The following is a 10110-nucleotide window of genomic DNA, read 5'->3' as shown; positions in this document are numbered from 1 at the left end:
CCTGGAAATAATTAAAATTTCACATACTACTTGAGTTGCGACACGTTTCAGGAAACTCACCCTTGTTAGTTAGGCTACAGCAAGATCTTGTTGTCGAAGAATTTTGTTGTTCATAGGCGGCGTATTTATGGACGTTAATTTATCTTAGGCCTAAAAGTTACTGTATTTTCTGGCAATAACTAGGCTTAGCTAATTTGTAAGAATACATATAAATCATAGGGGATGCGGAGCTCCTAATTGATAATTATTAAATAATTGCACCATCAAACTTAATGGTTTAGCTAGACTATTCAAGATTCAGACGCATAGCAGAAATTGCTTAACAACGATTAATGTAGGCTACCTAACTGAAGAGCTTGGACATCCAAACTTTGCAATGGGAAGATTATTAGCCGTTTTTTCATTTGAGTCGTTCTATAATCTCCCTCTCTGATACGGATTGGGGATAACCGGCAGTTTAAGATAGCAAGTTATTTTCTGTAATTAAGAGACCAACGTTTTGAAGAATTGGGAACAAACAGTAGGCCTAGTTACAACAAAGTTATCTTTTAGCTACTGTACCGATAGATAGTAGATAGATAGATAGACAGATGGACAGATAGACAAATAGATAGATAGATAGATAGATAGATAGATAGATAGATAGATAGATAGATAGATAGATAGATTTAAAATATGTATATACTTTAGCCTATTAGTTGGTCCTCCTTTCAATCTACCCTAAATGCCAGTTACAAGGAATCAACAGAAAGAACAAAAAGGAAGACATAAAAAAAGCAAAGAAACAAGGTCTTCAGGCTGGCTGTTTCTCTTACGATCTGTACGATGGTGGTTAAACGTCGACTTCGGTCGTTGTTCGGGAAACGTGCTCACAGATTATACACATTAAGTATATATGTCCCAGACATAGCCTACCTCGCCCTTTCTCTGTAGTTTTTCCAATCGTTCATATTAACTATATTTCTATTTCGATTAGTAAAAAGCAGTGGCTGCTAAATAGGTGATGGGACGAATTCTTATTTAGTCTAGCCTTGCTAGATTTCAGTGCCGACTGAACGAGCAAAATTACAGCTATGCAAACCCTGAGTATGATAGCTACTAGGCTATATGCGTAGGACAACGCTTATTTTTCCAATAAAATAGCAAGAGAGACCAATTAACTTAACATGAATTTAACCAAACAATACTTGACAATACATTTTTCAAGCTTTTATAGCCTACATTTCAACAAGCACATTATTTTACTTCAAACAGGCTACTCTGAAATCCAAATCCGTATCTTAATGGAGGTTTTGTTGTTTTATTTCCCTCGGTGTCAACCAATAAGCCTACATAATGTGTAAAACAAATCCTTCATTTACCGGGGTCACATACCCACACTAAACTGGCCTCTCACATCATCAGAGATTCAAGAGCCGCGCAGCCTAGCTTTCCACATGTCTCCTGTGAGTCACGACGATAGATTGGTTCCAGTCCTGGCCTCAATTATTCAATTTCATAATGAGGAATAAGCCTACATGTGTTATGATTTTATAACGATTGCTATTGTTCTTGTATCATTCAGTGATAAATATTTTACTGATGGCTAACCGTTTCAATAAACAAATAATTGCATAAACTAGGCTAATCTCTCGTTGGTCGTTTTTCGATGACCAGAATACAGAAAATTAGGAAGATGCTTGCTTGTGTGACATTGTTGACAAGATCGAAAAATTGTAGGCTACATCACGTTGTCGGGCTCGTTATCGATCTCCTCTGGTATCTGTGCTGATGCCGAGATATATCGGTCACGGGACAGTGACCCGCAGTAGCATTAAAATAGCTATGTGTCAGCTGAGCTGCCAAAAAAATTTTTTAAAATCACTGCACACAAAACAGTCTACTTTTAACTGGTCATATGAATAGGCGTAATAAAGAAAGAGAAAGGGGTGGTTATTTCATGAAATGGATTCTCTGAGCAGTCCAAACGAATCTTTCAGCTATACCTTCATACCTATATTTAGAAATGACTGCACATATTGGAGATAAACATTCTGTCATTTTTTGGAATATACAGCTGAAATGTGAACTGTCGTTCCACTTGTCGACGCCATGGCACAATAAAATGTTAACATAATGCTTATGGCCATTCACATAGGTTCAACCCAAGGTTGTTTGCGATCGGTAGAGCTAGTAGGCTATTAACCTAAAATAAAATGCTATTTTATTATTATGTCAAGCACATTGACATTCAGGGTTCAATTAGAAGGTCAATACAAACCTACTATTTGCCTTAACATCAACAAACTTATCTGGCATGAGGAATTATGTACAGTGTAGCAGTTAAGTGCCGTTGACTGAAACATTTAATAGTTTATTTTAGTCGAACTGCTCACAGAATGCATTAGATAAAATAACAATCTCTCTCCCTCTCTATCTATCTATCTATCTATCTATCTATCTATCTATCTCTCTCTCTCTCTCTCTCTCGCTCTCTCTCTCTCTCTCTCTCTCTCTCACACACACACACACACACACACACACACACACACACACACATACACAGTCTATCTGTTTCAACGAATCATACAATATGCAGTATTACTATAATAGCCTACTTATTAAGTTGAGCATCTGAGAAGACCATTGGAATCCCGTTCGATGCCCAGTCTAAAACAAGAACTGAAAAATGATCACACTCACTTTAAGAAAATATTGTTAGTTCTATATAATTGGGACAATTGGACTCCCACGTGCAGGATAAGGGTTTTTCGGAAAGAGTGGGTAAATTGGAATGACACTACTCTGCACTTAAACAATCCAATTTCGTCAGGGTACAAGTTGTTTGTTTAACCCGACAACTCGGGGCACCCAGTCGCACGCTTTGCACACTCATTAAAACGATTTTTCACGATCTGTCGAATGTTTTCTATCTCATTCACACGAAATCTCATACTCCAGTCTGCGACTTCTAGGATACGATTCGGGAAGAAGGGTTATCTGCCCCGTATCGACACTTCATAGCAGCCTGTTGCATCAACCAAGCTCTGTTGTTAAGTTATCTATGATTATTGTGGAGTTTCTAAAACGACCGAGTCTAAATACGTAAATGGTTGAAATGTGGATTTGTTTGAATGAAGGTCCACGTTGATTAGCCTACTTTATACTGACTGAAACACACACACACACACACACACACACACACACACACACGAACACACAAACACGCACATGATTCGTACATAATTTACTACAGGATATATGGGAAGATAGCAAGATGCAGACTAGCCTACATCTTTAGAAGCTCTTAGATATATTTAATCACAGGTCATAGAAAATATTTAATCGTATATGCAATGCCACAATACTAACGTCTGACATTTTACTACAAAATGTAGACAACTAAATGAACACAGACATCTCCAAATTCAAATAATGAAACTAATTTAAGTGACGGAATGATATTAAATTGTATTATTTAATAAGGCTATAGGATTGCCACAGAAATTATCGACCTCCAGCGCGACGATAGCAGCTTCTTGTCGTTATTATTATTATTATTATTATTATTATTATTATTATTATTATTATTATTATTATTATTTCACACTGTTATTTCAAACGGGAATGTTTTATTACTCTCCTTAGCCTACTTAGCCTATATTAAAATTAAACATTCCATCTAAACTTTTCTGAGATCTGTCAAGCATAATCTTCCTTATCATTACGTATCATTTATTTTATATTCTCTGTAAATGTAGCCTGCTTAAGATGCATTTATGTAACTCCTGCTGTTGTTGGAAGTTATTAGGTAACCTAGACGATTTAATCATATCATTACATTCAACCGATTGTTTATCACAAGTAAAAATATATATTTCTCTGTAGCAGCAATAATTGTATTCTGTCAGCAACATATAGCAGTATTAGCAGTAGCTCTAAGGGCTGCAGTAGTAGTAGTAGGGGGAGGAGTCGTCGCAGTCGTAGTTGACCTAGTAGTGTTACGATGGTAGGAGGCCTATATCTTGGCTAGTTGTAGTATTAACAGCAGCAAATATAGTAGGCTACTAACAGAGGTAGAAGCAACAGCTATATGTGATATTAGCGTATTCATAAGCCTACTATTATTACTAGTTACAGGCTTGGCAAAGTTCACTCAAGGCAAATCCAATAATAATGAATAATGCGACTCTTCTGTGTGATTCGAGCGCCCTCAATCTGCGAAACTCGGATTACATTCAAAAAATAAATATCCACTGACCATTTATTCTTCTTGTTTTTATTTTTTTAATTAAGCATTACGATAACGCACATTTCTTCAAATAGGCCTAGCACACATTGTAATGCAGGTACCTATATGTTAGCATTGTCATTTTCGGCACGCAATATATTTACAATTGCAATAATATGAGGAAGAAATATAGGTTACGCCCAAAATAGGCAAAATTCATTTTTTAAAGTTTGAAATCAGGGTTTAGTCTGACGCTTGGCTCCTGAAATCGAAAAATTATTTGATATATAAGGCCTACATATATTAATCCTGTATACGATTTTTTTTTTGGTGGTGGTGGTGGTGGTGGGGGGGGAAGTGCACTGTCCTTGCACTGGATTTCACCTGTGTGTAGAACTACCAAATCTCCGCACGCCGCGGCTCCATCATAAAACAGCCATCACACATTCATCACTGATCCTCGAATGAATTTTAAAAAATGTGGGAATGGACAGCAATGGGCATACCAATTGCTTGGGTTGGTAATGACCGTATTTAAACTTAAATTATACCTATAGTCTGCTCGGTTGTTAAAATAAGATACCGTATGTTACCATGCATTTTCTGCAAATGGCAGAAAATTGACTTTTTGCCCATGTGCATGCACAATGGTCAGATTTATTTATTAAAAATAATTATAATAAAAACTAATTCAGAATGATTCATTCAACGAATTATTTTCCAAAAAATATTTGGTATGAAGTAGCCTAATGTGCAACAACATAATACACATAGAGTATCCCTACGTCCATTACCTACAAAAACATAGGCCTATGCACCCGTGAGAGAGAGTGCAAAAGTTTTTGTTCTGAACAGCACACATTTCGCATGCGTATGAACATGAATAATTATAGTCGTATTAACTTTAAATAGCCAATATAAGGCAAGCCATATGCTACATAATCTGATTTGGAATATATCAGTCCAAACCTTGCAGTTGGAATTTAAAAACACGGACGGATATTTGAATAGGCTAAATATACAACCCTGTCTTTATCGGAATTTACGACTCATGCAGAAATAGACTCTACCTACTAATATGTTGGCCTACCCTAAAAAACTGTGAAAACCTAAACAATATAGGCTAGGTGTAACACATGTAGCCTATGTAAAAAAATATAGGTCTATCCACGGAAACATTTTTTCAGTGTAAAGTAACTTGGACTCAACACACAAAGTGAACGGGAAAAGTAATGCTAAATTAAACGCCTCATTAGTTTGTGTTGGCTATTGCAATTGCTCAGACCTTGGCAAAAGACTGAATTGCTGCGCTGCAGGGAGGATTTAGGAAAGCAGGTTACATTCAGAGTCTGTACGGCGGTTGTCGCATTCTGCTTGGGGTCTGAGTATGAACCACGCCCTCCCTACCCTTCTTCCAGTGTGGATGAACTAAAAACGGCTCTCCGCAAACCCAAAATGCATTTAAACAGGAACTGTAAGTTTTCACTGAGGTGCATAGGCCTACACGTAAAGTTTTCCGATATCAAAGGTCATTAAAGTACCTTGTGCCAATATGCAGGGTTGATATTTGCTTTAAGATTTTTTTTCCTCCAAATAATGAATTGTCTGAAACAAAGTCACTGGCAGTGGCTGCAGGTAGGAATTATAATTTATCCCAAATTTACTTTCAGCATCAATTTTATAGCAACACAAAATGTAAACTATTTTATGCATAATGATATATATTTACATACACATCCGAGGTGCGTACGTATGTATATGTAGGCCTATGTATGTACGTATGTATGTAAAATATGTGTTGGTGTACGTTTGAATGTACAAACTAATTCAGAAATTAATATACTAATTAATATACTAATTAATAATGAATATATAACAGTAAAACTTTTTTTTAAGTGTAGGCCTATAACATAATCTGTTCTAGTTTTCTTGAAAACCCATATATTTGGGCTCAAGATACGTGTCGATTTAAACAGTTCGAGTAAAAATATGCATTTCCTGTGAACTTCTATTTTAACCAAAAGGGAATTGGCAAAAATTTTAATGAGAACTACTGGATCATATTTATTGTCTTCATTATTAGTAGGTCGTATTATAAGGCAAATTAGTATTTTCTGTTTGGTGATTAATTTGAATGCAACGTGACGTGATTATTTCGTGGAATATGAGATGTTAAAATAAATAATTCAAACCCTATTTGAAATTTGATTCATAGTCTATATATGAAAGCAATCAATCTATTATAAACCGGGAAATCGTCCTATATTTTACTACGGATCCATTTAGTAAGCAAAAAACGCATACATTTATATCGATTCAAATGTATTTTTTTTTAAGGGTTTAACCCTACTACATTCAGTGTTTGCCTTTTCAGTGGTCACCCCATTTAACATTTGAACGATAGCATCTTGAAAGGAGAGATAGTGTTCCACAAGGCCATTGTGAGCAGCAGTAAGGTTATTGCATTACATTTGGACACATTTATTACAATGCCTCTGCAAGAAATGAGCAAATTACTCTCTGAACGGAGTTGAAAAATGACGCCCCTGATCCGTTTTATTTTCTGAAGAGACTATTTGTCTTTTATAGTGAATGGAAAGACCTACAGACAAATCTGAATTGTAATAATGCGAGATATCATTTCTATGAATAATTTCCGTTGGGAAAGTGTGTCTCGTTGCCAAACGGAAAACTAAAAAGGCTACAAACATACATTCATACATACATGTACGGCGATGTCTATAATGCGGATGTTAATGTATATACAATATTATTTTTATTGTTAGTATTTGTTTTTATTGTTGTTGATATTCATTATTATTATTATTATTATTATTATTATTATTATTATTAGTAGTAGTAGTAGTAGTAGTAGTAGCAGTAGTAGTAGTAGTAGTAGTAGTAGTAGTGCGAAGCAGCAGCAGCAACAGTAGCAATAAATAATTATGACAATCACATCAAGTAAGGACAACACAATGCTTTCCTGGAGCTGACTCTCGCCACCCTATAGACAGCCTAATTCAACACATAAGCATTAACCAAGACTTAGATGACAACACGTTTATACTATTGATTGTGTACAGATCAGTGGTCCCTTTTAATTTAATTTAATGGAGTATAGCGACAAATTGACATTGCACACAAATCCCGTGAAATATTTAAGGTTGTACAGAACGACGAGTTTGGAAAAGATCAATTAAACTAAAACCGAAATGTACATTTCAAGGCCTGGGTCCCGGTCCTTTACTTTAGCAGTAAAGTATTTCATTGTTTTCATATAGCCTGGATTAATTTCCATTAGGGGAATTTCACTTTTTCTATTTCAGCTGTAAAAAAGACAATATATTCATGATAAATGGACGTAACCTATTGTTTTATTTTGTTCGGTAAACAGTTTAAGCGACAAACACGGGCATAAGACCACAATATCACAATCATGAAATTTAAAGACGACATTAACAATCACTCAATATTTTATGAGTCATTTACTCAACACGGGTTACACGTTCGCAAAGTTAACCTATAATTACAATAGACATTTCACTAATTACAAAAAGAATGTGGCCTGGTGGTGGCCAGATACATTAAAATATGCACAACACAAACTAAAGGCGTTTATTGATTTTGTCCCCTTCAGAAACTGCTCTGTCAGATGTTGAATACTGAAGACGCTCGAATGTGCCTATACTTAAACTATTCGAGCATATCTATACCATTCTTTGGTCTAAAAAGTAACAATAATGATAAAAATATTTAAAGGAATGCTTCGTTCTTGAATTTATTTATAGGAAAAGGACAAAATAACAAAGAGCCATGGGTTGGGAACGGATATTTTACGGTACTTTTAAAACACATATTTATCTGAAAATAACAATGAAAATTAGTGTTTCATTTTAAAAAATCATAATCCACCAGCGCACTCATGATACGTGATAATACTGCAAACATGGAGACCTGGTGGCTTAAGTGATGGTAGTAGATATTTTATATTAAAATTAAGTAAATCTGCAGTCACTATTTAAATACACGTTCTACTGTAATTATACTGCCTTCCAAAAACCTACGTTTTATCTTCTCTTCGGTTGTTTTCTTCACACATTGCACGTTGCTGACAGTGGAATAATAAACACACCCGACCCCCACCCCCGACACTTGACATGTGTACAGAAAAAATGGGGAATTTGAATAAAAAATACCTGTACTTCGGCTGCGTTCGCTTTTTTCTCTTTGATTAGGTTCGATTTATATATTTTACAATGTAAATGTGTGTAAAATGTTCACTTACAGTCTGCTCCTGTGATGTTAGTTAGTGTATAAGTGGATTTGAAGTAGACCCTTGATTCTGATGTGTGAAGTAATCGGAAAGTCCTCCGGAAAGTCCTGAAGAGAAAGTTGGCAGAGAGGATCTTATAGATTCACAGGAGAGAGACGACGGCGCCTGTGGAGAGGACGAAGAGGCTGCCCTTGCCGTCATTGAAGTGCTGCTCTGCGAAGTCATTGATGGATGGGGGACGTGAGGAAAGAAGTAACTGGTCTGTCCCGCGAGAAGGTTAACTGAACAAGGGTTTAAAGAATAAGTGCCAGAGCAGGGCACGGATAGACCACATGGCACAGAGGCAGCCAAGGCAGCAGCAGTGAGGTGGTGAGTGGCGTATGGAATTTCTCCATTTACAAGTCTGTCCACACTTAGGCCATTCGAAGCAGGAAAAGAGTGGTTGTTCCCCAAACTGTTTTGAGTCAACATAGTACTATAAGACATCGGATGGCTTGGATAAGCCGATGATGTCCCATTGTAGCTCAGCGCGCTGCTCGCCCTCGGATGATGGAGAGATAGAAACGGTGACATTGGCCAGTATAAAGAGCCAGCTCTATCCATGAATGTCAGTCCTGTGGAAGTGAGACGCGCACCCCGTTTAAAAGCCAGCTTGGCCCTGGAGGTGGTCGATCTCCTGCGAAGTTTTCCTGTTGTCCCACCGATGAACACGTCGTCACTAGAAGGGTCAAGCATCCAGTAGTTGCCTTTACCCGGGTCGTCGTAATGCCGGGGGACTTTAACAAAACATTTGTTTAGACTGAGGTTGTGCCTGATGGAATTCTGCCAGCCCTGCTTGTTCTCTCGATAATAGGGGAAATTTTTCATGATGAACTCGTAAATACCATTCAAGGTCAGTCGCTTCTCCGGACTCTGCCGAATAGCCATCATGATTAAGGCATTATAACTGAAAGGTGGTTTTTCATACTTGCCATTTTTCTTTTCTCCGTCTTTTCCACTGTCCCCTTCTTTGCAATCCTTTTTCTCTTCCTGTTTTTCTTTTTCGTCCGCGCATGTCGATTCTGGAGAATTGTCACTTTTGCAGCAAATGTTCTCCGACTTTCCGTCCTGAACCGGGTTTGGCAAAGAAAGCTTATCCTCTTCCTCGGGCGCTGGCCTGTGGTGGTTATCACTTTGAACAGCTTCGGGCACAAGGCTGTTTATACTGAACGATGATTTAGGAATCATTTTCACTTCTTTCCGTTCTCCCATATCCAACATCACACGTAAGGTAAAATGGCAACAACAGCAGCACAGTTGGATCTCAATCTCATACGCTGGCAACTCCTCTAATAAAAAACAACTACTTCATTCTTTAAAAACACGTCGATAAGAGACGGCTAGCTACAATTAATTACGGAGCCACAGACACTAAGCTGTAAAAAAATTGGTTGAACCCTTTTAGACTACAACCAACCACACACCATAAGTATTAACGCGTCTTCCTTCGTTCCAGCCAATCATTGAGCAGATATTAGCAGCCGTTCAAGCGCGCAAGGATACACAAGGTTCCCCAATGCAATGCAAAAATGTGCCCATCCCATCAACAAAGCCTTTCATTCTCGTCTCCAAGTCCAACCAAGAAAAT

The 10110-nt window shown here is 37.2% G+C and overlaps 1 protein-coding gene across 1 annotated transcript; it reads right to left on the bottom strand.

Annotated features, from left to right (window-relative positions):
* Positions 1-7564: 7564 nt before the first annotated feature.
* Positions 7565-9903, bottom strand: foxg1a (forkhead box G1a). Its single transcript, XM_061252518.1, has one exon. The coding sequence runs from the start codon at positions 9741-9743 to the stop codon at positions 8517-8519; it is 1227 nt and encodes a 408-aa protein (XP_061108502.1). The 5' UTR covers positions 9744-9903; the 3' UTR covers positions 7565-8516.
* Positions 9904-10110: the final 207 nt, after the last annotated feature.

This window comes from Conger conger, chromosome 1, assembly GCF_963514075.1.
Source record: "Conger conger chromosome 1, fConCon1.1, whole genome shotgun sequence".
Taxonomy (NCBI): Eukaryota; Metazoa; Chordata; class Actinopteri; order Anguilliformes; family Congridae; genus Conger; species Conger conger.
Note: the sequence above shows the minus strand (reverse complement) of the source record. Positions and strands in the feature narration are given on the sequence as shown.